Below are 27,265 nucleotides of genomic sequence, written 5' to 3'. Positions count from 1 at the left end.
TACAGCATGGTGACCCAGTTACATATATATGCATACATTCTTTTTTCTCACATTATCATGCTCCATCATATGTGACCAACAATCCCACTCTTGGGCATATATGTGGTTCTGTTTTGATAAATGGATTAGGAATGGCAGGATATGACTCTACAATGCTGGAATATTAATCAGAGCGGTTTGGCCTCCTGACTTCCGTGTCATCAGGAAGGCTGGAGAGAATCCTCTGTCCACAGCCATTCGGCAGGGTTAGGTGGAGGCAGAGGGTGCAGGGCGCCCGGCACATGGCCGGGGGCTCTGTGCAGGTGGTCCTTCTCCGCCTTGCCTCTGCTGTGGGCAATCTGGGCCTTGGCAGATGGGGAGAAAGGTGGGCCCATCCAGGAAAGTGAGGTAATTGTAGCTCCTTGAGATAACTCTTTTCCCTGCCTGCATCCCCAGGGGAAGAACAACAGGCAGAGGAGAGATCTGGTGGGAAATTTAATTTTCTCTGGATGTTTAAGGAAGTCAGAGGCCAAGACTTTCATTAATCACCATGAGAATCCTCTGCAGTCCCATTGCTTGTGGGCATCACCTGTCCTGCACTGTCTTTGTGGGATGGGCATTCAGGACAACCTGAATTGACCCCTCAGGACTGGTTCTGACCTGCCCTGACACTGTTGCCGAAACTCGGCCTCTGTCCATATTGGTGCCAAATAGAAGTGAAGAGACAGAGTTTGGGGCGAAGGAGAAAATAGATTTATTGCTTTGCCAGGCAAAGGAAGTCATAGCAGGCTAATGCCCTAAAGACCATGCCCTCCTTTGGGAGAGAATAGGAAGGGGTTTTACAGTTGGGAAGTAGAAATCAGGGCCACAGATAAGGACGAGGGTCGATGCAAGCTTTCATTCTTTTTTGGAGTTGGTGTTCAGTGGCTCCAGGATTCTCTGGCTTTCATCTGTTGGGGTTTTAGTTCTGCAGAACTCAAAGGTATTGTTATGTATATTCCTTGAGGGGAAACCAGGACCCTGCCCCAAGGCTGCACTATTATTTTTTGACTGTTTCTCTCTTGTCTCTTTTTTCTCCTTCCTTCCCTGATTTGCAACTGTTTGAACCTGCCCTTTGGAATTCAAGGAAAGTAATGGAAGTTGAAGATTATTTCCTAAAAACAACAAATGGAGGAAAGGCTTGTTGTGCCCAGGAGCCCCAGAGGGCCCTGCTCTGTTTCAACAGCAGCTGCTAAAGGCTGGCTTCCTCCAGCAAGCCCCCTACTCAGCCACCCCAGTACTTCTTTGATGTTGGTATGGATACCTCTTCCTTTTTTTTTTTTTTTTTTTTTTTGTCTTTTTGCCATTTCTTGGGCCGCTCTCGTGGCATATGGAGGTTCCCAGGCTAGGGGTCGAATCGGAGCCATAGCCACCAGCCTACGCCAGAGCCACAGCAACACGGGATCCGAGCCGTGTCTGCAACCTACACCACAGCTCACGGCAACACCAGATCTTTAACCCACTGAGCAAGGGCAGGGATCGAACCCGCAACCTCATGGTTCCTAGTCGGATTCGTTAACCACTGCGCCACCATGGGAACTCTGAATACCTCTTCCTTGATGCAGAATTGGCCCTCAGTGACAGGATTTCACAACAAAGACATTTCTTAACACAAGCTTTCATAATGCGATTGGAAATGTCGTGTGTGTGTGTGTGTGTGTGTGTGTGTGTGTGTGTGTGTGTGTCTTTTTAAGGGCTGCACCCACAGCATATGGAAGTTCCCTGGCTTGGGGTTGAATTGAAGCTGTAGCCACCAGCCTAGGTCACAGCCACAGCAATGCCAGATCTAAGCTGCGTCTGTGACCTACACTGCAGTTCACAGCGATGCCGAATCCTCAACACATTGAGCAAGGCCAAGGATCAAACCGCATCCTCATGGATACTAGTTGGGTTTGTTACCGCTGAGCCACAATTGGAAGACCAGAAATATCTTGATTGTTTAATTAGGAAGCTTGGTTTAAAATAAGGAGACAGATATTGGTTCTAATGTGGAGCTTGCTCCATGCACGGAGCAAATATTTGTTGCTCACAGCCCAGAAAATATGTTGGAGTAACTCTGCTCTCAGTTTAGCTTATCTGTAGTGAATTATTTAGGGTCCTCCAGGAAGCAGATGGTACATGAAAATGTAGTTGAGGAGAGTTTAGTGAAGGGTTTGCAAAGGTGTGGAGAGGGTGAAGAGAACCAAGAAGGCTTGGGAGGCGCCATAGGACCAAAATCAGTGAGAAGCCATTGCCCCCTCCGAGGGTAAGAGGTGGGAGTGAATGGTAACTGGACGTGGCAGGAGCTATAGCTGTCAGAGAGGGGCAGTCTAAGAGGAGCTGTGACATGGGCAGAATAACACAGATGCTATCAATGTGCTGTCTACCAGGGAGGGGACCAGGGAATAAACACCTGACATCTCTCCCCTGCATTTCGGTTGCTTGATGGTACCTCCATTTGCCAAATCCAACCAGAAGCCAGAAGGTGAGAGAGCCTAGATGATGCAGTCCACCAAAGCGAGACTCCCCAGGTCGTAGGCATCGCAGGGCAGCGTGGATAAGAGATAAGGAGCAGAAGGCGGAGAGTACTCAGCACATTTGGATTATAAGCAGGATAAAGGTGCTAAGAATGTGTGAGGAGGATCACTGCTGGTGAAAGGGAAACATTGGTGTTGCACAACAGCCATGTGAAATAAAATCCTACCTGTGCTCAATGATGTCTGATTTTGCAACTAGGGGGTATACAGTTGACCCTTGAACAAAACAGGCATTACGGGTGCCACCCTGTATGAAGTCAAAAACCCAAGGATACCTTTACAGTCAGCTGTTGTATCTGCAGTTTCTGCAGCCTCGAACACAGCCAACCATTGCTAGTGTAGTATTGCAGTATAAACTGACAAGAGTCTGAGTACAAGTGGACCCATGCAGTTCAAACCAGTGTTGTTCAAGAGTCAATTGCAACTCTGAAGAAAAGCTCTTGTTTAAAATACCCATACCAAAAAAATAAAGCCCTGCCTCTTCACCATCTCCTCACCTACGGTCACTGACATAATAATTATTTTTTTGTGATTTAAATAAAACATAGTGTAAATTCACCCTCAGCAATTTACACAGGCTTGTTGGCTATGTCTGGGTTCTCTTCTCAGGCCCCCAATTTTGCAAGCAAAATTCACTCAGTTTCACTTTTCTTTCTTCCTTCCTTCCTTTCTCTCTCTCTTCTTTTCTTCCTTCTCTTCCTTCCTTCCTTCTTTTCTTTCCTTCTTTCTTCCTTCCTTCCTTTCTCTCTCTTCTTCTTTTCTTCCTTCTCTTCCTTCCTTCTTTCTTTCTTTCTTTCTTTCTTTCTTTCTTTCTTTCTTTCTTTCTTTCTTTCTTTCTTTTCTTTCTTTCTTTCTTTCTTTCTTTCTTTCTTTCTTTCTTTCTTTCTTTCTTTCTTTCTTTCCTTCCTTCCTTCCTTCCTTTCTTTCTCTCTCTCTCTCTCTCTCTCTCTTTCTTTCTTTCTTCCTTCCTTTCTTCCGCTGCAGTGTGCAGTGGCTTCAAGGTGGGATCTCACTTCCCAGACAAGGGATTGAACCAGGGCCAGTTTGGCTGTTCATCAGATATACCACTGAGGAGTTCCCGTCGTGGTACAGTAGAAATGAATCTGACTAGAAACCAGGGGGTTGTGGGTTCGATCCCTGGCCTCACTCAGTGGGTTAAGGATCCGGCGTTACTGTGAGGTGTGGTATGGGTTGCAGACTTGGCTCGTATCTGGTGTTGCTGTGGCTGTGGTGTAGACTGGCAGCTATAGCTCTGGTTCGACCCCTAGCCTGGGACCCTCCATATGCCACAGGTGTGGCCCTAAAAAGACAAAGACAAAAAAAAAAAAAGATATGCCACTGAGGTTTATGTGCACTTATAACATTTAACTTTAGATTCCTTTCTCCAGAAAACTGTAGAATGGAGTCTTGGATGTCTAGAAACAGACACTTCCAGACAGGGATATTCATGTGCAAGTGATTTATGAGGGAACCTCTCCCAGGAGAAGCTGGAAAGGGAATGTGGGAAGCCAAGCAGAGCTGCGACTTCAGTGGAAGTCCCTGCCTAAGCCTCATTCTGAGGGTTCTCGGGAGTGTTAATCACACAGCGGAGTTCATCAGCCTCAAGGCAGGGAACTAGGCTCTTAGACCCCTGCACCTGTCAGTGACTGGCCATGGGCCAATTTTGGGGGATATAAACTCCTGGGAGCCTCTGGTTGTATATTAACGTGTGGCCATGCAGCTCCAGTAGCCCGAGAGTAGTTCTTAGAAGAGATCTGCAGGTGTAAAGCATTAGGAGTGAGGCTGCAGAGCCTGGGGGAGGGGTGGGCCTTGCCAGTGAGAGGCTCCAGGGCATCTGGGTGGAACATTGATTGCAAAGGTCCCCTTGGAGTCTTATTTAGACTCTTACTTATCTTAGACTTATTTAGAGTCTTATTTAGAGTGCGTGGTGACTGGAGGCAGCTATAGCAGGGCTTACCATTGGACAGTCCTTTCCATTTTGTCCTCTCTCTCCTGATCTGAGGTTGTGTCCTCTTCTCCGCACCCGTGAAATAAAAAAGACACACTAACTTTATGTTGCTTTTATATTTGTGTGGTTCCTCCAGAGAGAGGCCATCAGTACACTGCTTCCTTTTATTTGCAAGGTCATAGGGCTGCCCATTTCACCTCTCACCGTGTCAGAGTCCAGGCTTGTAACAGATGAGCATATTTCTTGTTTTAAAATATATATAAAATACATTTACAAAAAATATTTTTATCAGAAGGTGATGATTTAGGTTTTCGATTATCCATGCAGTTTGATAACCATTTTACTTTTATTTATTTATTTATTTTTTTTTGGTCTTTTTGTTTTTTTTTTTTTTTTTTTTTTGTTGTTGTTGTTGTTGTTGTTGCTATTTCTTGGGCCGCTCCTGCGGCATATGGAGGTTCCCAGGCTAGGGGTCGAATCGGAGCTGTAGCCACCGGCCTACGCCAGAGCCACAGCAACGCGGGATCCGAGCCGCGTCTGCAACCTACACCACAGCTCACGGCAACGCCGGATCGTTAACCCACTGAGCAAGGGTAGGGACCGAACCCGCAACCTCATGGTTCCTAGTCGGATTCGTTAACCACTGCGCCACGACGGGAACTCCCATTTTACTTTTAATTATCATTTTCTTTAGGGGATTAGGAGGTGAAAAGAGAGACACTAAAACTCAAATGTGTCTAAAATTCAAATGAGCTTGGCTAGTAAAGGTTATTATTATATATTGACCCCTTCTACATGGTGTTTGCATTAATACGACTCATTTAAAACAGGATACATTTCCCTGAGAGTAGTTATAATTTGCAGGAATGTCATTGGTAAGTTTCTTATTGATTTTGAATGATGAGAGAAAAGGCATATTATTGATTGGTTCTGAAGCCAAAATTAGTAGCTGAAGGCAGTGGACAGGTGACTCATTTCCTGTCTGGAGTGAGGACTTCAAGCTTCCCACCCTCGCCCTGCATCTTGTCCTCCTTCCTGCCTGTGAACAGGACATTGACATGGCTGGGCTGATCCATCCAGCCCAGTCTCCTCTCCTGCCTGGCACAGTTTAGTCAATAAGGCATTTGTGGCCACTGCCTTTGTGGTATTTCAGCTTCCCGATCCCCATCATTCTGGATATCAGGTGGCCTGCAGCAGCTAAAGCAAACACAAGTTAACATATGTTATCTTGCCACAATTCTATACAAAAATTGGCTATTCTTTCAAAGACTTGTCCAGAACAATATGGGGTTTTAAGAGGTGTTTTGTTTGTTTGTTTGTTTAATTTTAGGAAATCAGACCTCATGTCAAAATGTTGCTAGTATGCAGTTCTCAAAAGGCAGTTTAGGAGGGGTGGATCGAAATGGTGGAGGAGTAAGATGTTGCACTCACCTCCCACGAACACATCAAAAAAACACACCTGCATGTAAAATGACACAAACAGAACATCTACCGAATGCTGGCAGAACTTAAACCTCCAAAAAGGGCAAGAAACTCTTGATATAACCAGGTAGAACAAAAGAAGAAAGAGAGAGAAAAGGAATCAGGACAGGACTAGCATTCCTGAGAGTGATCTGTGAAGGAGAAAAGGAATCCACACCCTCAGAAGCCACCTAACTGACAGAAAGATTAGCCGAGTCGGAGGGACCTCAAAGTTGCTGAGAAACAGCAGTTGCTGGACTGAGGAGGGCAAAGTAGAGTGAGAGCTACACAGACCGTCTGAACCACCGGCCTGGACACCACAGCCTGAGATGCTCAGGTGGGGGGTGGGCACTGAGACTCAGGGTCCAGAGGTCAGTCCCAGGGAGAGGACTATGGCTGGCTGTGTGGGGACAGCCCAAGGGGCTAAGGAGCACTGTGCCATGGGTGGGGGAGTGGTGTGCTATAGGCTAGGGAGTGGAACACCATGGCAGAGGGAACCTGGGAGAAGGTCTGGGCCTAGAGGAGAAGTAAGGTGCCATTGTTGGGGACAGTGGGCGGAGGAGGGGTGGAACACCATAGGAATCCCCCTGTGCACATGCACTCAGGCTCCTCAGAGAGCGGGATGCCTCTGGTGCAGGCTATGGGTGGTGAGAAGCCACTTTCTTGGGCTATGGGAGACTGGGTGCTTCTTGTGCAGGCTATGGGTGGCCAGGTACCTCTTCTGTGGGCTAAGGGCATCAGGGGGCTAAGTGTGACATGGTGCCACTTGCACAATCTACAGGTGGCAGGGACAGACTGAGACTGTCATCTCAGAGGCCAGAGGAAGACATAGCCTGCCACCACTGGGGGCCTGAGTGGGCTCCACCTGTGGCCCCAGTCACCTCAGGGGTCAGCAAAAAAAAAAAAAAAAAAAAAGAAGGCACTGCAACCAAGCACCACATGTTATTGCTCTCACCTCCTGGGAACACACCTGCCCTGCAGCTGCCACTGCCAAATGCTCTGGGCAGCACCCAGATGCTTGATCACTGTCCCTTCCCAAGACCCTAGGAGCAGCTGGTGCAGCACTGCCTGTGTGGGCTAAGTGGGAAGGGGTGCTGCTTGTGTGGTCTGCAGGTGGCAGGGGCAAACCACCACAGTTATCTCAGCTCCAGAGGTGGGCATGGCCTGCTACCACTAGGGGTCCATGAACAGGCACCATTGCAGCACACCAATCACCTCAAGGGCACCACAGAGGAGGGCATTGTGACCAAACACCACCTGTTGTTGCTCTTACTCCCCTAGGAACACACTGGCCCTGCTGCTGCCACTGCCAAATGCTCTGGGCAGTGCCCACATGCTTGATTTCTGTCATTTCCAGGATCCTGAAACTAGGAACAGACTGTGCGGCACCTCCTGTGTGGGCTAAGTGAGACAGGGTGCTTATTGCATGGCCTGCAGTTGGCAGGGGCAAACCACGGCAGTTATCACTGACTCCAGAGATGGGCGTGGCCTGCTACCACTAGGGGTCCCTGAACAGGCAGCACTTGTGGCTCCAATCACCTCAGAGGAGGGCACTGCAATTGAAAACTACCTGTTGTTGCTCTCATTCCCCTGGGAAATCATACACCCTGCTGCTGCCACTACCAAATGCTATGGGCACCTCCTAAATCTGCCTAAGGCTCATTACCACTTCCCAGGGTGCTGCAACTAGGAGTAGCCTGCATCACCTTCCTGCAGGTCCTTACTGCTATTAAGAGCCAGGCAACCAGGCACTGACTACTAGCCCTACCCATTGCCTCCTTCTCCCTGGAAACACACTCAGCACCCTGGGATAACAGCCTGCTCACGCCAAAGAAAGAGACAACAAATGTTCAAACTCCCACACCAAAAATAAATAGTAACCCCCTACAAAATACAAAGGGGTGCTCTTGCATAGAAGTAGCCCTCCAAGACTACAGTTTGGCTTCCCTAAACTCACAGAAATAGAAAAACATAAGCAAGATGAAGAAGCTCAGAAACATTCCCAGTTAAAGGAACAGAATAATTCACATGAAGCAGCAAACAATGAAACAGACCTCTGCAGTCTGTCAGACATTGAGTTCCAAAGGGAGATAGTGAAAATACTGAAGGAATTAAGGCTGAATATCAATGAATTAAGAGTAGTATGAGTAGCAATGCAGATTCCTTTAGAAAGGAACTAGAGGAGTTCTCGTCGTGGCACAGTGGTTAATGAATCTGACGAGGAACCATGAGGTTGCCAGTTTGATCCCTGGCCTTGCTCAGTGGGTTAAGGATCCGGTGTTGCCGTAAGCTGTGGTGTAGGTCACAGACATGGCTCAGATCCCGAGTTGCTGTAGCTCTGGTGTGGGCAGTGGCTATAGCTTGGATTGAACCCCTAGACTGGGAACCTCCATATGCCGTGGGAGCGGCCCTAGAAAAGACAAAAAAAAAAAAAAAAAAAAAAGAAAGGAACTAGAAAATATAAGGTGGAACAAAGAAAAATTATAAAACTCATTTGCAGAGAAACAAACTGAGCTAAAGGCACTAAAGAGCAGAATGAATAATGCAGAGGAACGAATTAGTGACTTGGAAGAAAGAATAATGGAAATCATCCAATGAGGACAGAAGACAGAAAACCAAATGAAAAAACATGAAAGCAATATAAGAGATCTATGGGATAATATAAAGCAGGCCAATCTATGCATAATAGGAATTCCAGAAGGAGAAAATAAAAAGAAAAGGGGATTGAAAATATATTTGAAGAAATTATGGCTGAAAACTTTTCAAATCTAAAGGATACTGATATCAAGATACAGGAAGGACAGTGGGCCCCAAACAAGTTGAACCCAACTAGGCCCACACCAAGACATATTATAATAAAAATGGCAAAATGTAAAGAGAAAGAGAGGATTTTAAATGCAGCAAGAGAAAACTGTTAATTATAAGGGAACCCCCATAAGGCTATCAGCTGATTTCTCTACAGAAACCCACAGGCCAGAAGGGAGTGGCAAGATATATTTAAAGTTCTGAAAGGAAAAAGATTTTCAGCCTAGAATACTCTATTCAGCAAGAATATCATTTAAAATAGAAGGGGAAATAAAGAATTTCTCCAACAAACAAAAGCTAAGAGAGTACAGAAATACTAAACCTATTCTAAAAGAAATACTGAAAAGGCTTCTCTGAATAAAAAAGAAGTAAGAATAAATAGGATGGAAGAAACCACAATTGGAAAGCAATTACATAAATAAGCCAGTATAGAGGTCTAAAAGAGGAAAAAAAAAACCCTACTGTGAAAGCGATGATAAACACAGGGAACAGCAAAAAAATACACATGAAGATGTTAAAAAAGGACTACAAAATCATAGAATGTGGGGAAGGAAAGTAAGAAAATGTAGATTCATTTTTTTTAATAAATGTGTTTGAGCCTATATGACTATCCAGCTAAAGCAAGCAGATACAGGAAGGAGTTCACATACATAAAAAACAGGGCAACCACAAATCAAAACCAAACATTACATTCACAAAAACTAAGAAGAAAACCACTCAAGCATAAAATAAATGGAAATCATCCAACCCAGAAAAGAAAGGAAGAAAGGAAAAACATAGAATCAACTGGAAAACAAGGTTTAAAATGGCAATAAATACACATCTATCAATAATTACCTTAAAAGTCAATGGACTGAATGCTCTAATCAAAAGACACAGAGTGGCAGACTGGATAAAAAAGCAAAAACCTTCAATCTGCTGTCTATAAGATACTCACCTTAGGGCAAAGGACACATATAGATTGAAAATGAGGGGATGGGAAAAGATAGTTCATGCCAACGGACAAGACAGGAAAGCAGGAGTTCCAATACTCATATCAGACAAAATAGACTTTAAAATAAAGAAAGACAAAGAAAGACACTATTTAATGGTAAAAGGATCCATTCAAGAAGAGGATATTATGATTGTCAATATATACGCCCCTAATATAGGAGCACCCAGATACCTACAACAAATACTAACAGACATAGAAGGAGAAGTTGATGGGAATACAATCATAGTAGGAGACTTTAACATCCCACTCACATCAATGGACAGATCCTCTAGACAGAAAATCAATAAGGCAACAGAGATCCTAAATGACACAACAGAAATATTAGACTTAATTGACATTTATAAGATATTATATCCAAATACATCAGAATATACATTCTTTTCAAGTGTATATGGAACATTCTCAAGGACTGACCACATATTGGGCACAAAGCTAGGCTCAACAAATTTAGGAATATAGAAATTATGTCAAGCATCTTCTCTGACCACAATGGCATGAAACTAGAAATCAACCACAGGAAAAAAAATGAGAAAAAACTGACTACATGGAGACTAAACAACATGCTACTAAAAAACCAATGGGTCAATGAGCAAATCAAGAAGGAAATTAAAAAAAATACCTTGATCCAATCATCTGTCGATGGACGTTTAGGTTGTTTCCATGTCTTGGCTATTGTGAATAATGCTGCAATGAACATGCAGGTGCATGTGTCTTTTTAAAGGAATGTTTTGTCTGGATATATGCCAAAGAATGGGATTGCTGGGTCATGTGTAGCACTGGAAACTATGTCTAGTCACTTATGATGGAGCATGATAATGTGAGAAAAAAGAATGTACACATGTATGTGTAACTGGGTCACCATGCTGTACAGAAGAAAAAAAAATAATAATGTATTGGGGAAATATGGAGTTCCTGTCATGGCTCAGTGGTTAGCAAATCTGACTGGGAACCATGAGGTGTGGGTTCGATCCCTGGTCTTGCTCAGTGGGTTAAGGATCTGGCATTGCTGTGAGCTGTGGTGTAGGTCACAGACTGGCTTGGATCCCACATTGCTGTGGCTGTAGTGTAGGCTGGTGGCTACAGCTCCAATTGGACCCCTAGCCTGGGAACCTCCATATGCCTTGGGTGCAGCTCTAAAAAGACAAAAAAATATGTATTGGGGAAATAAAAAATAAATTAAAAAAAAATACCTTGAGACAAATGATAATGAAGACACAACCACTCAAAATCTATGGGAATGCTACAAAAGCAGTGTTCAGAGGGAAATTCATAGCAATAGAAGCCTTCCCCAGAAAAGGAGAAAAATCTCAAATTGACAACTTAACCCACCACCTAAATGATTTAAAAAAAGAAGAACAAATGAAACCTAAAGTCAGCAGAAGAAAGGAAATAATAAAGATCAGAGAGGAAATCGATAAAATAGAGCTTCAAAAAGACAATAGAGAAAATCAATAAAACCAAGAGCTGTTTTTTTGAAAAGGTAAACAAAATGGGCAAACTTCTGGCCAGACTCACCAAGAAGAGGAGAGGGAAAAAACCCAAATAAACAAAATAAGAAATGAAAAAGGAGAAATCAGAACAGATACTGCAGAAATATAAAACACCATAAGAAAATACTATGAACAATTGTATGCCAATAAATTTGACAACCTAGAAGAAATGGACAACTTTCTAGAGACTTAACAGCCTGCCAAAACTGAATCAAGAAGAAATAGACCAACTGAACAGGCTGATCACTAGAAATGAAATTGAATATGTCATAAAAACACTCCCTACAAATAAAAGTGCAGGACCAGATGGCTTCACAGGTGAATTCTACCAAACATAAGAAGAGGAACTTATACCCATCCTCCTTAAATTTTTCCAAAAGACTGAAGAAGCAGGAACACTCCCAAAGCCATTCTATGAAGCCACCAGCACCCTAATACCAAAACCAGATAAAGATACCACCGAAAAAGAAAACTATAGGCCAATATCTCTGATGAATATAGATGCAAAAGTTCTCAACAAAATTTTAGCCAACCAAATTCAACAACATATAAAAAAGATCATACAACATGACCAATTGGGATTCATCCCAGGTTCATAAAGATAGTTCAACACATGCAAATCAATCAACATCATACACCACATTAACAAAAGAAAAGTAAAAAATCACATGATCATATCAATAGATTCAGAAAAAGCATTTGACAACATCCAACATCCATTCATGATAAAAATTCTTACCAAAGTGGGTATAGAGGGAACATACCTTAATATAATAAAAGCCACTTATGACAAACCCACAGCAAATATAACACTCAATGGAGAAAAACTTAGAGCCCTTCCACTAAAATCTGGAACAAGACAAGAATATCCATTCTCACCATTGTTATTCAACATAGTATTGGAAGTCCTAACCCACAGTAATCAGACAAACAAAATAAATAAAAGGTATCCAAATTGGAAGAGAATAGGTAAAACCGTCACTGTATGCAGATGACATGATATTATATATAGAAAACCCTAAGGACTCAACCCAAAAACTACTCGAACTGATCAACAGATTCAGCAAAGTAGCAGGATATAAGATTTACATTCAGAAATCAGTTGCATTTCTGTATACTAACAATGAAATATTAGAAAAGGAAAACAAAAACACAATACCTTTTAAATTTGCACCCCAAAAAATCAAATACCTGGGAATACACCTGACCAAGGAGGTAAAAGACTTATATGCTGAGAACTGTAAAACATTCATCAAGGAAATTAAAGTGGATGCAAAGAAATGGAAAGATATTCCATGCTCCTTGGTTAGAAAAATTCATATTGCAACAATGGCCATACTACCCAAAGTAATATACAGAGTCAATGCAATCCCTATCAAATTACCCATGACATTTTTACAGAACTAGAACAAACAATCCAAAAATTTATATGGAACCACAAAAGACCCAGAATGGCCAAAGCAATCCTGAGGAACATAAACCAAGCAGGTGCATAACTCTCCCAGACTTCAGACAATATTACAAAGTCACAGTAATCGAGACAGTGTGGTACTGGTACCAAAACAGACATACAGACCAATGGAACAGAATAGAGAATGCAGAAATAAACCCAGACACCTCTGGTCAATAAATCTTTGACAAAGGAGGCAAGAACATAAAATGGGAAAAAGACAGTCTTTTCAGCAAATGGTGCTAGGAAAACTGGATAGCCATATGAAAATCAATGAAACTGGAATGCACTCACATATCATGCACAAAAATAAACTCAAAATGGCTTAAAGTCTTAAATGTAAGACAAGACACCATCAAACTCCTAGAAGAGAACATAGGCAAAATATTTTCTAATATCAATCTTACAAATGTATTCTCAGGTCCAACAGAAATAAAAGCAAAAATAAACCAGTGGGACCTAATCAAACTGACAAGCTTTTGCACAGCAAAGGAAACCATACAAAACCCCAAAAAGACAACTTACAGAATGGGAGAAAATAGTTTTAAATGATGCAACAGACAAGGGCTTCATCTCTAAAATATACAAACAACTTAAACCACTTAACAGCAAAAAAGGCAACAATCCAATTGAAAAAATGGGCAAAAGACCTGAAGAGACATTTCTCCAAAGAAGATGTACAGATGGCCAACTAGCACGAGCAAAAAATGCTCAGTGTCACAGCTTATTAGGGAAATGCAAATCCAAACCACTATGATGTACCACCTCACACCTGTCAGAATGGCAGTCATTAATAAGTCCACAAATAACAAATGCCGGAGAGTGTGTGGAGAAAAGGGAACCCTCCAGCACTGTAGGGGGGAATGTAAATGGGTACTATGGAAAACAGTATGGAGGTACCCCAGAAAACTGTGTATAGAACCACCAGCAATTCCATTCCTGGGCATATATCCGGATAAAACTTTCCTTGAAAAAGACACATGCACCTGTTTGTTCATTGCAGCACTATTCACAATAGGCAAGACATGCAAACAACCTAAACGTCCACTGAGAGATGATTGGATTAAGAAGATGTGGTATTTATACACAATGGAATACTATTGAACTTTAAAAAAGAAGAAAAAAGAGCATTCTAATCTTCGTTGGTCTTACCTTTCTTCTCCTGGAGCAACATGGATGGAACTAGAGACTCATACTGAGTGAAGTAAATCAGAAAGAGGAAGATGAATACCATATGATATGACATATCTGGAATCTAATATACGGCACCAATGAACATTTCCATAGAAAAGAAAATCATGTACATGGAGAACAGAATCATGTACATGGAGAAAATCATGTACATGGAGAACAGACTTGTGGTTGCCAAGAGGGAGGGGGAGGGAGTGGGAGGGACTGGGAATTTGGGGCTAATAGATACAAATTATTGCCTTTGGACTGGATAAGCAATGAGATCCTGTTGTGTAGTGCTGGGAACTATGTCTGGTCACTTATGATGGAGCATGATAATATGAGAAAAACGAATGTATACTTTTATGTGTGACTGGGTCATCTTGCTGTGCAGTAGAAAATTGACAGTAAATCAGCTACAGTGGAAAAAATAAAAATCATTATGAAAAAAATACAAAACTGAAGCCTAAAAAAAAAAGTTAGTTTAAAGGAGTGTCTGTTAAGACATAGTAAGCGTCTATGTTTCCTTTACAATAAGGTTAGCAACGTCACATTATTAAAATCTGTGTTAAATATGTAACCCAATAAAATTTCTTTGTTTTATGTTTACTGCTGTTCTTCTTTATAATGGGATTAGCAGATATAAATTATTATATGTAGGATGGATAAACAAGGTCCTACTGTCTAGTACAGGGAACTGTATTCAATACCCTGTGATAAAACATAATGGAAAAGAAATGTGAGAAAGAATGCATATATATGTATAACTGAATCACTTTGCTGTACAGCAGAAATTAACACATTGTAAATCAACTATACTTCAATAGAATAAATTAAAAAAAGAGAGAGAAAGAGCCCTCTGCCGGCTTCCCAGATCCAGAAATGACAGAACATCAGGGAGGTTGCGGTCTCACAAGGCAAGCAACCACTGCTGTTTCTGCCTAAGATGTGGAGAGGAGAATATTTATCAACAAATTGAAGAATCTTCCACAATCTTCATTCTAATCTTCATCGGTCTTACCTTTCTTCTCCTGGAGCTACCCAGGTATAGAATACCAGCAGAGGTCTGTGCCTTTATACCACAATGTTTCATATTTGAATTTGGTTCACATAAAGAGCAAAAATATAACACATTGAATGAATGTAAGCTAAACTTTTCTAAATATTTCTGATTCATGTCCTCTTGCTCCTTAATTTTTAAAATATATGAACAACTCAACAACAACAACAATAACAACAACAAACCCAATTGAAAATGGGCAGAAGATCTAAATAGACATTTCTCCAAAGAAGACATATGAATGACCAACAGGCAGATGAAAAGATGCTCTACGTCCCTAATCATTAGAGAAAAGTAAATCAAAACTACAATGAGATACCACTTCACACCAGTCAGAATGGCCATCTTTAAAAAGTCTACAAATAGCAAATGCTGGAGAGGGTGTGGAGAAAAGGGAATCCTCCTATACTGTTGGTGGGAATGCAAATTGATGAAGTCAGCATGGAAAATGATATGGAGGTTCCTCAAGAAACTAAAAATAGAGTTGCCATGTAATCTAGCAATCCCCCTCCTGGACATATATCTGGGAAAAAACCTCTAATTTGAAAAGATAATGCACCTCTATATTCACAGCAGCACAATTTACAACAGTCAAGACATGGAAGCAACCTAAAAGTCCATCAAGATGAATAGATAAAGAGGATGTGGTATATATAAATATATGTATACACACACACATGCACACACACACACACACACACACACACACACACTGGAATATTACTCAGCTATAAAAAAGAATGAAATAATGGCATTTGCAGCAACATGGGTGGACCCAGAAATTATCATACAAAGTGAAGTAAGCCAAACACAAGTATCATATGATACTGCTTATATGTGGAATCTAAAAAAAGTGATAAAATGAACTGATTTATAAAACGGTAGATACAGAAAGAAAACTTTTGGTTACCAAAAGGAAAAGGGGGAAGGATAAATTAGAAGTCTGGGATTAACATATACATTCTACTATGTATGTAAAATAGATAATGAACACAGACCTACTGTACAGCACAGGAAACTATACTCAGTATTTTGTAATTACCTGTAAGGGAAAGGAATCTGAAAAAGGATAGATATACATGTATATGTATAAATGAACCACTTTGGCATACACCTGAAACTAACACAACACTGTAAATCAACTATACTTCAATTTTTAAAAATGTATTTAAAAAAGGCATCAAGGAGTTCCCGTGGTGGCTCAGAGGAAATGAATCTGACTACCATCTATGAGGACACAGGTTTGATCCCTGGCCTTACTCAGTGGGTTAAGGAGCCAGCATTGCCATGAGCTACAGTGTCGTTCGCAGATGTGGCTCAGATCTGGTGGTGTTGTGTCTGTGGCATAGGCCGGCAGCTGCAGCTCTGATTCAACCCCTAGCCTGGGAACATCCATGTGCCGTGGGTGTGGCCCTTAAAAGACATGAAAAAAAAAAGACATCAAAATATAAGAAAAGCTTGTTTATGTATTTTTTAAAAAAATGAGATTATAGTTGATATCAAATTACATGATACATAATTTCCTTTATAAATCTTTAAAGGAGTGATGTAATGGTCTGGTTTTAAAAATATCAGTACTTATTATATCCTTTGCAATTCTTTAAGTTTATGAAGAAAAGTGTGTGATTAGATACACTGTTTTCCAAATTTCTCTTAGGGTGTTGTGACTAAGAAGATCGAAGACTGCACCATAGACAGATGGAACAGGAGGATATCTTAAAGGCTCTTTGGTACAAAGACCCTTACAGACCCTGAAGTTCCAAGTCCAAGCATTGTTCTGCTTAATGAAAGTTGGTGCATCTGATCTGCTTTCTGGGCTTGCTTCACAATGTCCCACCCAAAGATTATATCTTTGCCTCCTGATCTATTAACAATAACACAAAGGCAACATTTCTTATGAAATCTGGCATGAATGGAAGGGAATGGCTTAATTTACTTAAGAAAGGAGACATTTTGTATGTTCTGTAACAGCAAACCTATGTTCCATCTTTTTTTTTTTTTTTTTTTGCTTTTTATGGCTCCACTCACCGCATATGGAGGTTCCCAGGCTAAGGCTCGAATCAGAGCTGTAGCCACCAGCCTACACCACAGCCACAGCAATGCTAGACCTGAACCATGTCTGCCACCTGCACCACAGCTCACAGCAACACCGGATCCTTAACCCACTGGGTGAGGCCAGGGATCTAACCTGCGTCCTCATGGATATTAGGTTTGTTTCCACTGAGCCATGATGGGAACTTTCCCTATGTTCCATCTTATCAATTTCCACATTTTCAATATTAAATGAGACCAGCTCCATTAGAAAACTCTGTAAGACTGAGGATCTTTAAGTGGGGCTTGTGGACCTCGGGGGCTTTTGTGCGGGTGAAGGCTGCATCCTACTTACTGTCCAGGATAAACATGTCCACTTCCTGAAATATCAATTTTGCTTAAATACTAAATTAAGCCTGAACATACAATGGAATAGGATGCAGGATATACAGTAAAGATTTAAAGCTATCACACAAGATTTCCAGGAAATTCTGAAATTATGGTATGAGCCAGCTGCCATGCTTCCAGGACCACTGGGTGTTGAGTTCATCATTTTCGACTATTATGGAGTGTTTAGTGAATTTCTGAGAAACCTGCTCTAAGGGCTTCATCTGTTTGCAGTGGTTCAGTTTGCCATGGGGCAAGAAAGGACTCCAGGATCATTAATGCCTGTATATCGCATCATACAGATATGGCCCTTGTCATCTGGTAATGCTGCTCACCCTGCCATTGAGGCCATTCCAGATATGGTGTTTGAGAGGTGTTTGCAGAGTCTGCAGGAGTTCCAGTGGGTTTTCTCCTTGGCTGACATTCAAAGGGGAATTTTTTTTGCTTGGGTTACTAGGAGGTCGATATCTCATTAACAACGATGACAGATTGTAGGAGCTCCTCATGCCAAATGTGCAACAGCCAATATGTTTATGAAATCATTTAATCCATAATCATAGCATATAATGAAAGGGGCTGGTGGGTTGGCACTGGCATTTACAAGGCCGACACCATGATATGTTTCTCTGAATTATAGATTCAGCAAACTGTGCAATTTATGAGTCGTGAGAAAAAAGGATCCATCTGGGCAAATCTTGAAGCTTGTTGAGGCAAGGTGATATCTTTAATCAATCTGAATGTAAAAATTATCCTTTTGAGTTATTTTGCTGTTCTGTGCAATTCTATGTTCTTCTGATCCTTAGCAGTTTCTGAGGGATTTGGGAAGCAGAGGGGGTAACAAGTCTTTTTGGTTTTGCTGTTCACAAATTTTTTATTTTCTAAAGATGCTACAGATGTAGTGCAATTATTTTCTGTTGCAATTCGGAGCAACAGAGCTCTGAGTGTGCTGCTTGTATTGACCTTGAGAAATTACTTGACTCACCGTTCATCAGATAAATCAAGAGCCATAATTTGGCCTTAAACAAAGCTGCAGACAGAGCATCTGTGCGATGTCTGTGGATTCTGGGGTTGCTCATCATTTTCCATGGGGTAGTACCACCCCTCTCTGAACTCTGGCTGCACTGATCTCTATTTCAATGGGTCATTAACTGTGCTCACAGCCACTTATTCCTTTACAGCCATCTTTGAAAGGCCCCACGTGGCAGCCTCCACGGTTGTGTATCTGTGCTGTGTTTGGGACTGTAGGTCAAATTTAATATACATTCAGTAAATCCAGGCTTACCATGATCTCGGTGCCTTTGTCTGGAGGGTGATGATAATAGTAGAAATTTTTATAGAGGTCATGAGGATGAAATGGCCCCAGGTGCGAAGCACCAGCACACATGCACAATCAACGTCAGTGTGAGTGCCTTGTTCCACAATATTATTCAGTTGACAGGTTCCCCAGGGCAGGGAAAGGGTGCTGGGGTGTTAACTACACACTCCTTCAGCTTTAATGGGGGTGGGGAGATGGCCTGAGCTAATCATACCAAGAGTGGCAGCTTGGAGGATGTAAATCTAAGAAACCAGATAAATATTGGCTGCATGGCGTTGTCACATGGGTTTCATGCGCATTTTTTCTTGCTAGTCCATATTCTTTAAAACCCAGATTTTGAAGAAGAAAGGTACAATTTTGCCTGTTAAATTTCAGCCTCTCTTATGGCTCTCAAGTGCACTGTTGTCTGCAGGAACATTTTATCTATACAGTATTGCTGGATTTTAGTATGAGAGCTAAGATATATGTGCTAAAATTGCTTTCTGTGAGTAGCCAGAATCCACAGAGAGAGAGGCTTGGCCATAGGATCCAGTTCTGTCTTTTCATTACATCTGTCTCCTCCTTACATTTTTTTCCTCATACATTTGATATGTTTGTGTGATTTTGGCTGTAGTGAGATGTGGCCAGGTGACCAGAAGATAATACTTAACAAACCTTAGCATGACCTCAGTATTCACAGATATACCTCTTTTTGGTGTAAGAGAATTGTCTCATATTTACTACCTAGTCCTGGGATTTATAAAAATGGAAATACAGAGGAGTTTCCTGGTGGTGCAGTGGGTTAAGTATCCAGCATTGTCACTGCAATAGTGTGGGTTCCGTCCCTGGCCTCCCTGGCCTGGGAACTTCCACATGCCATGGGAGCAGCCAAAATTAAAAAAAAAGAAGAAATATAGAAATATTAGGACAATTTATATTTTTAGAAAGAGCCATCTCCCTATTATCTCAGAGAAATAATCAAGGATGTGTGCATAGATATGTCAATAAGAAATGTTCATTACAGCTCTGTTTATAAAAGCAAAAAGAATATATAATTATCCATGATGGTTAGGGAGACATCAATTTGCTTGTAACCTTTACACACATACACAAAAATAATTCCACTTCAAATGTTATTTGAGAAGAAAATTCTCTAAAGCTCCTTTAGTCCTGCAAAATTTTCTCAGCATAAGAAAGGCTTCAGAAAAATGGCCAGTGGCAGGGCCAGAGGGGAAAAAGCCATATTTATAAAGTATGAAATCTACTCCTATCAACAGGAACCACTTTAAACAATGGGAAAAAAATCATAGAGCTGTGTCTCTCCAATATTCTCTCTTTCTCTCTCTCTCTCTCTTTTTTTTGAGGGCAGTACCCATGTCATAGGGAGGTTCCCAGACTAGCAGTCCAATCAGAGCCGTAGCCACTGGCCCACACCACAACCATGGCAACATGGGATCTGAGCTACATTTGCAACCTACACCACAGCTCACGACAATGCTGGATCCTTAACCCTCTGAGCAAGGCCAGGGATCAGACCCATGTCCTCATGGATACTAGCCAGGTTTGTTAACCACCGAGCCACGACGGGAACTCCTCTCCAATATTCTCAGTAACAGCCAGAAGAGTGAATGGCCACACCTGGGGGGCCACGGGGGTGATGTGAGGGGTTGGGATCAGGAACTATGCTGATATTTCCTTCTGAACTTCAAAATGTCCTAGAAGTCTTGGGTTTCACCTTTAAAAATTAACATACATTCTGTATTTTACTCTACAATAATCCATAATTTTTACTAATATTTAGGAAGATTGACATATTGCTATTAAGTAAAATTGATGCCCCAAGAAGCTATGTCAAGTTTATCCTGGGCTTTGAGGAGCCTGTGACCTGCCAAGGGTCATTTACCCAGTTTGAAGCCTGAAGTTGGGTGCAATGTCTCCTTTATTAGACACATTCTCTGCCACCCTATCTTAGAATTACCTGCTCTGGTGGCCCCTGAGGCAGGTGTAAATCTTAGTGAGGTGGTAACACCAGTAATGGAGACTGTCAGGAGCAAAGGGCAGATGAAGAGGGCAGGTGGTGGGGAAGCCTCAGGAGAAGCGTGGAAACAGGCTGGACATGGACGTGTCTGTGGTCCTGGTGAAATCCCATCTACACAGTGATGTCTCAGCAGGACCATGGCCATTCTCCTTATAGCCAGGCATAGACACAGTAGAGGGTTTGAGTCCAGGCAATAAGGCAGGTAGAGCACAGATCAAATGTGAAGGTCAGTTTGTTGTTCTGGCTGTAGTCATGTCTGGGATGAGGAGAAAGAGGTCCCAGTCTGGACACTGGTCTGTCTTTCCTTCTTTCCTTCTTTCCTTCTTTCCTTCTTTGCTTCCTTCCTTCCTTCCTTCCTTCCTTCCCTCCCTCCCTCCCTCCCTCCCTCCCTCCCTCTTTCTTTCTTTCTTTCTTTCTTTCTTTCTTTCTTTCTTTCTTTCTTTCTTTCTTTCTTTCTTTCTTTCTTTCTTTCTTTCTTTCTTTCTTTCTTTCTTTCTTCCTTTCTTCCTTTCTTCCTTTCTTCCTTTCTTTCTTTCTTTCTTTTGTCTTTTTGCCATTTCTTGGGCCGCTCCCATGGCATATGGAGGTTCCCAGGCTAGGGGTCAAATCGGAGCTGTAGTAGCCACCGGCCTACACCAGAGCCACAGCAACTTGGGATCCGAGCCGTGTCTGCGACCTACGCCACAGCTCACGGCAACGACGGATCCTTAACCCACTGAGCAAGGCCAGGGATTGAACCTGCAACCTCATGGTTCCTAGTCGGATTCGTTAACCACTGAGTCACGACGGGAACTCCTTTTTTTTTTTTTTTGGTCTTTTTAGGGCCAAACTGAAGGCATATGGAAGGCATATGGAGGCATATGGAAGCATATGGAAGTACCCAGGCTAGGGGTCGAATTGAAGCTGCAGCCAACCTATGCCATAGCCACAGCAATGTGGGATCCGAGCTGCATCTGTGGCCTACACCAGAGCTCATGGCAACACCAGATCCTTAACCCTCTGAGCGAGGCCAGGGATCGAACCTGCGTCCTCATGGATAGTAGTCAGATTCCTTTCAGCTGAGCCACAATGGGAACTCTGCGGGCTGTCTTCAAGGAGGTGGAAAAGCAGGGCTCTGTCAGATGAATAGGCTGGCCTTTGGTGGGAGAAGGGCTTCCTACCTCACAATGAAAAGCTGGTCTCCTAACTCCATGGGGAGACATTGGACATGTCTGGTTTTAGGAGGAGGCTTCAAGGATGGCACTGGTGCTGAGACCACAGACTGACGCTGTGTGCAAGGGCTAATGGGGGCCAGCAGAAAGGGGAAGAAGAGGAAAGGAGAACAAATACTAAAAGAAGAACACAATCTCAAAGGGAGAGGGGGTTTGAGAATAATCAGTAGCCAAGGAGTAAGAATAGAATTACTCAGAACTGACTATATTCCTGGCACTGCATTTTGTCAAAGGAAAGTGAGAGGTTGGCTAGGTTTTCAGAGTAGTTTCAGCTTGGGCATAATGAGGCAACATTTGGTTAAGACTAAAATTGTTCAGGCATAGATTTATTGTGAATGAGTCACACACACATGATCAGCTTGAGGTTGAAAAGAGGTCCAGGATTTTTCACAGCTTGATAATTCATTACAATGGCTTACTTTCCCAAGGAGATAGATAATTCCTCATTTTTTTATGAGAAGAGAAATATGGATTTGTTTTTGTACAGGAGGCCTTGTTCCCTTCTCTCACTGTCATTATTTTAAAAATGAAACATAGTTAGACAACTAAAATGGGATGCAAGAGATAGGTAGGCAGAGGCTGAGGAATTTATGACTTTATGAAACTCCTTTGAAGTCACATAACTCTGTCTTTCAATTTTATATAATAAAACTGACTATACAAGGAACTCTTTTGGGGGCATGGAAAAATTATTTAAGACTTATGTATAATACTATGTGAAAAGGACTATATTATTCATCTAGAAATATTTTAAAGGATTCATTTTGTTTAAAATGGGATATTTTGGAGACAAGCATAAGAAAAAATATTTGTATGTAGCTACGTTTCTTGATGCTCACTAAGAATGTCTAAATGAATAATTCTCTCGTTCATCCTCATTTTATAGTCATGGGAAATCTAACACCTAGCTCCAGGATGAACGCTGTAACCTTTATGGGACTAATCGAGTGGAATTATTTGATGGTCCTGAAGAAGAACTGGACTGTATCCTCTGCAAGAAAAGTCTACTGGCTACACAGATGTCTCATCTCAGCTCTTTCAGGGCTGGCTTAAGTTTGGAGAAGAGGAAGCATACTCCTGAAGATGTCCCAGAAAGTCCATATGGTTGAGTTTCCCATGTTTGCATCATGTTGGAAGCTGGTAAAACAATTTGCTATACTCTGATGTGCATGGAGGCTTCATCATCATCATCAAGTGTCATAACTTTAAAGACTTGACAGATTCATTTACTCATGTATTTATATATTGATGTAGTACCGTGTTAGATATTGGACAGCCACAGAGTCAGCTTTAAGTAGTTGCCATCACTGTAGGGAAGATAAAAGTCAGGCAAGTCTGTGAGTATATCAAACAGAATATGTCTGGGGCCAGGTACATGCCTTGAGCCGGCTCAAGTGCTTTCTAAACATAAGCTGATACTACAAACAAATAAACAAACAAAAAATCATCGTAGCAAAAGATGTACAAAAAGTCCCGGGGATTCTAAGACAAGTAGGAAAGATTATAGCATGATGGTGTTGTCTAGGGGAAAAATCAACTCTTCAAGCTTGTGCTAAATCATTGATTAATATCAGATTTTAGAAACCCAAGGGCAACTTTGCATGAGACTGTTGGTTGTATTGCCATTATGTCAACATCTTGCTATTTCTATGCTCAAAAAAAGTGATCTTTTAATAAACCAAGGACATTTCTCATATTTCACCCTCCATTTTACATGCTCTGTTATAGATAAAATTGTCACCTTATTCCAAAAGTATAGCTGATGAATTATTATAGCCATCTCTAAAGATGAGATGAACCAGGGGAACATACCAGAAATGAGTTTGAGCTTAGTAACTTTGTACAAGTTAATGTTTTTGAGCTTCAGTTTCTTCCTCTATATAATGCCTGCTTGGTTCATAAAGTTTATTACAAGAATCAAATGATAATAAATGTAAATGCATTTGGAAAACTGTAAAGTTGCATTTAAATGTGAGTATGATTATGTCTATTTACTCTTGTAATTTTGTAGATATTTTAACATCCCTCATTAGTTTACTTAAAAAAATCCTTGAAGATTCTCTAGATTAATTTGCAGTTATTTGATTAATCTTTCCAAAATATTTTATAGCAACTTTAATGTGATTGTATTTCTTTATATTAATTTTGGAAGGATTGATGTCTTGACCACAACAGGTGTTTTAATTTAGTAACATGATATGTTGATCTACTATTGATTCATTTTAGCGTATTTATTATTTCATTTATTGTATTCTTCAACTCTATTTTCTAACCTATTGTTCAAGTTCTCTTTTGTGTTCATCCATTCTTCTTCCAAATACGTTGAGTTTCTTTATGCTCATTACCTTGAACTCTTTATTGGTAGTTTGGTTATATCTACTTGTTTAGTTATTTTTATGAGGTTTTGTCTTATTCCTTCATTTGGAACATATCTCATTTTGCTTAATTTTCTGTGTTTATTTCTATGTATTAGATGGGCTGGTTATGTTTCTCAATGTTGGAGAAGTGGCCTATTTAGGGGCTGAGCAGAACACTCCCCTCTGGTTACCAGGGCTGTATGCTGTAGGAGTGCTCCCTCTGTGGGCTGTTGGGTCCTTCTATCATGGTTTGGTGGCTATTGTGGGCATGCTGCTAGGTGGGGCTGGCCTCTAGCCTGGTTGGTTGCCAGGCCCTGTGTTGTGCGGTAGCTGCTGGCCCACTGGTGGGCAGGGTTGCATCAGTACTGCTGGCTTGGATTTTTAGACATCTTTAACAGGAGGGTCCATCTGATTCACTTAAACTTTTATTATAAGCAGTTGAAATTCCATTCCAGCTTTTAGAGCATGAGATGGCATAATTTGGTATCAAGTTAAAAAATATTGCATTAGCTGTTGTGTGGATGTTGGATGCAGGGTAAGAGCAGGAGCAAGGAGACCAGTAAAGAGGCCTGGCAGTTAAACAGATGAGAGGTAAGGGGATTTGGGCGAGGATGGGTGAGATGGAGAGAAGTTATATAGATTTATTTCTGAAATACCAGGACTTTATCTTAGACTATAAATGATTTAAAAGGGTGGCTTTAAGGGTGACTTCTATAATTTGGCTTTGGTAACTCAGTGGAGATTGTGCCATTCACATTATAGAAATGTAATGCTGCTAACTTCCACACACAGGAAAAAGTGGGTATGTCAAGAAAATGGCTGGATGTGAGCCCAGAATTCAGGGGAGAGATGAAGAGATGCAAATTTGGGCTCTTCAGCATAGAGGTGACACTTAGAGCTAGGGATGGGTTATATAACCTGGGGAGAAAACATGAGAAAGAAGAGGAAAGGTCTGGAACTTCCCTGAGGAATTCCGACATGCAAAATTCAGGTGGAAGAGGGGGAGTCTTTGAGAGAAAATACGAAAGACTTGTTCAGGGAGGTAATAGGAAAATCAACAAAATAGGGAGCTGCTGAAAGAAAAGATGAACTGAAGGAGAATTGAGAGGCTATTTCAAAGGGTTATAACAGATCAAGTAATTAATACAAGAGAAAATATCTATTGGACTTGTCAGCATAGACCTCTTCCAAGACCACGGCAAAAGCACCTTTCTGGGAGGGATGTAGATTGGAGTGAGGTGGAAGCAAACAAAAATAACTTTTGTAAATATCCCCTACAAAGGGCATGGCTTCACGTCCCTGGCTGCCTGTTATTACTTCTCTGACTTGTCATTATATCTCCTTGGACTTGTTATAACAGGACCTGGGGATGCTTGCCTTTGGTGTGAGATGCTTCCAACTCTATACATGGTGGGGAATGAAGCATGCGAGCTCCTCAGTTCAAAAATGAACTTTTATTCTCAAAAGCATTTCATATTAGTAAGTTAGTTCAACAAAAATAGACCTGATAGGTGAAGGGTTATTAACTGCCATGATTGTGGACATCAGAAAAAAGAGAGTAAGTGAAACTATTTAATGATTCTTTATCAAGCTTTCCTGTACAGCCCCCTCCTGCCTCATACCAGGGTTATTGCAACTATATTCTAACTCATTTCTCCACTTCCAGACTTATACACTACTTTAATGTCCTTAAAACAATGACTTCATTTCACCTTTTGACTGAGGAGAAACTTAAATGGGTCTCCATTTAGCTAACACTGTCCTTTGTACCTGACAGTATGTATGTCATTGTACGATGAAGTAGTAGAAAAAAATTCCAACACTTACTAGTAACATACTGTCCCTCAAACTTCATACTTATCTATAATTATGATTTTTGACATGACCTCTTTTTTATTTTCAATGATTTTTATTTTTTCTCATTTCTATTAATAAAAATAAAGTCAAGAGGGTTCACATGAAAATGTGCTTGACATTGGTAATTACTAGAGAAATGCAAATCAAAACTACAATGAGATACCACTTCACACTGGTCAGAAGGGCCATCATTAAAAAGTCTACAAATAAAAAATGTTGGAGAAGGTGTGGAGAAAAGTGAACCCTCCTACACTGCTAGTGGGAATATAAATTGGTACAACCACTATGGAAAACAGTTGGAGGTTCCTCAGAAAACTTGAAAAATAGAACTACCATATGATCCAGCAAATCCACTCTTGGGCATATCTCCAGACAAAACTGTACATGCAGCCCTATGTTCATTGAAGTACTATTCACAAGAGCCAAGGCATGGAAACAACCTAAATGTCCATCAACAAATAAATGGATAAAGAAGATGTGGTGCATATACACAATGGAATACTACTCAGCCATAAAAAGAATGAAATAATGCCATTTGCAGCAACATAGATGCAACTAGAGACTATCCCACTAAGTGAAGTAAGTCAGAAGGAGAAAAACAATGATAGCATATGATATCACATATATGCAGAATCTAAAATATGATGCAAATGAACCTATCTATAAAACAGAAATTGACTCATAGACAGAGATCAGACTTGTGGTTGCCAAGGGGGAGGAGAAGGGGGAGGGATGGATTGGGAGTTTGGGGTTAGTAGATGCAAACTACTATATATAGAATGAATAAATAACAAGTTCCTACTGTATAGCATAGGGAACAATATTCAGTATCCCAGAATAAAGCATAATGGAAAAGAACATAAAAATGAATGTATATATGTGTATAACTGGGTCATTTGCTGTACAACAGAAATTAATACAACATTGTAAATAAACTATACTTCAATGAAAAATAATTTAATAAACTTAAAAGAAAGAGAATGCATGGTCTTAGCATAATGATTTTTTATTGCCTGGAGTGGGGCTCAGCAATTTTTTCCTATGAAGGAATAGATAATAAATATTTCAGGCTTTGAAGGCCATATATGGTTTCTGGTCTCTGTCACATATTCTGCTCTTTCTGAATGACTCTTTAAAAAAAATAAAAATGATTCCTAGCTTGCTGGCTGTACAAAAAT

The 27,265-nt window shown here is 41.1% G+C and overlaps 1 protein-coding gene across 1 annotated transcript in view; it reads left to right on the top strand.

The window, feature by feature from the left end:
• The window catches only part of LOC100737115 (uncharacterized), an 82,060-nt gene extending 54,997 nt beyond the window's left edge, over positions 1 to 27,063 (top strand). The window contains 1 exon segment of the mRNA XM_084987506.1: positions 22,760 to 27,063. Within this exon segment, the coding sequence (XP_084843632.1) occupies positions 22,760 to 22,926 (167 nt within the window). The 3' untranslated portion in view covers positions 22,927 to 27,063.
• The last annotated feature ends 202 nt before the right edge of the window (positions 27,064 to 27,265 follow it).

Source organism: Sus scrofa, chromosome 13 (assembly GCF_054392235.1).
Source record: "Sus scrofa isolate SSC_HxYL_T2T_F1_AM1 chromosome 13, Sscrofa_HxYL_maternal_Yorkshire_Landrace_v2.0, whole genome shotgun sequence".
Taxonomy (NCBI): domain Eukaryota; kingdom Metazoa; phylum Chordata; class Mammalia; order Artiodactyla; family Suidae; genus Sus; species Sus scrofa.
The sequence above is the reverse complement of the archived record's forward strand: the minus strand, read 5'-3'. Positions and strand labels throughout refer to the sequence as shown.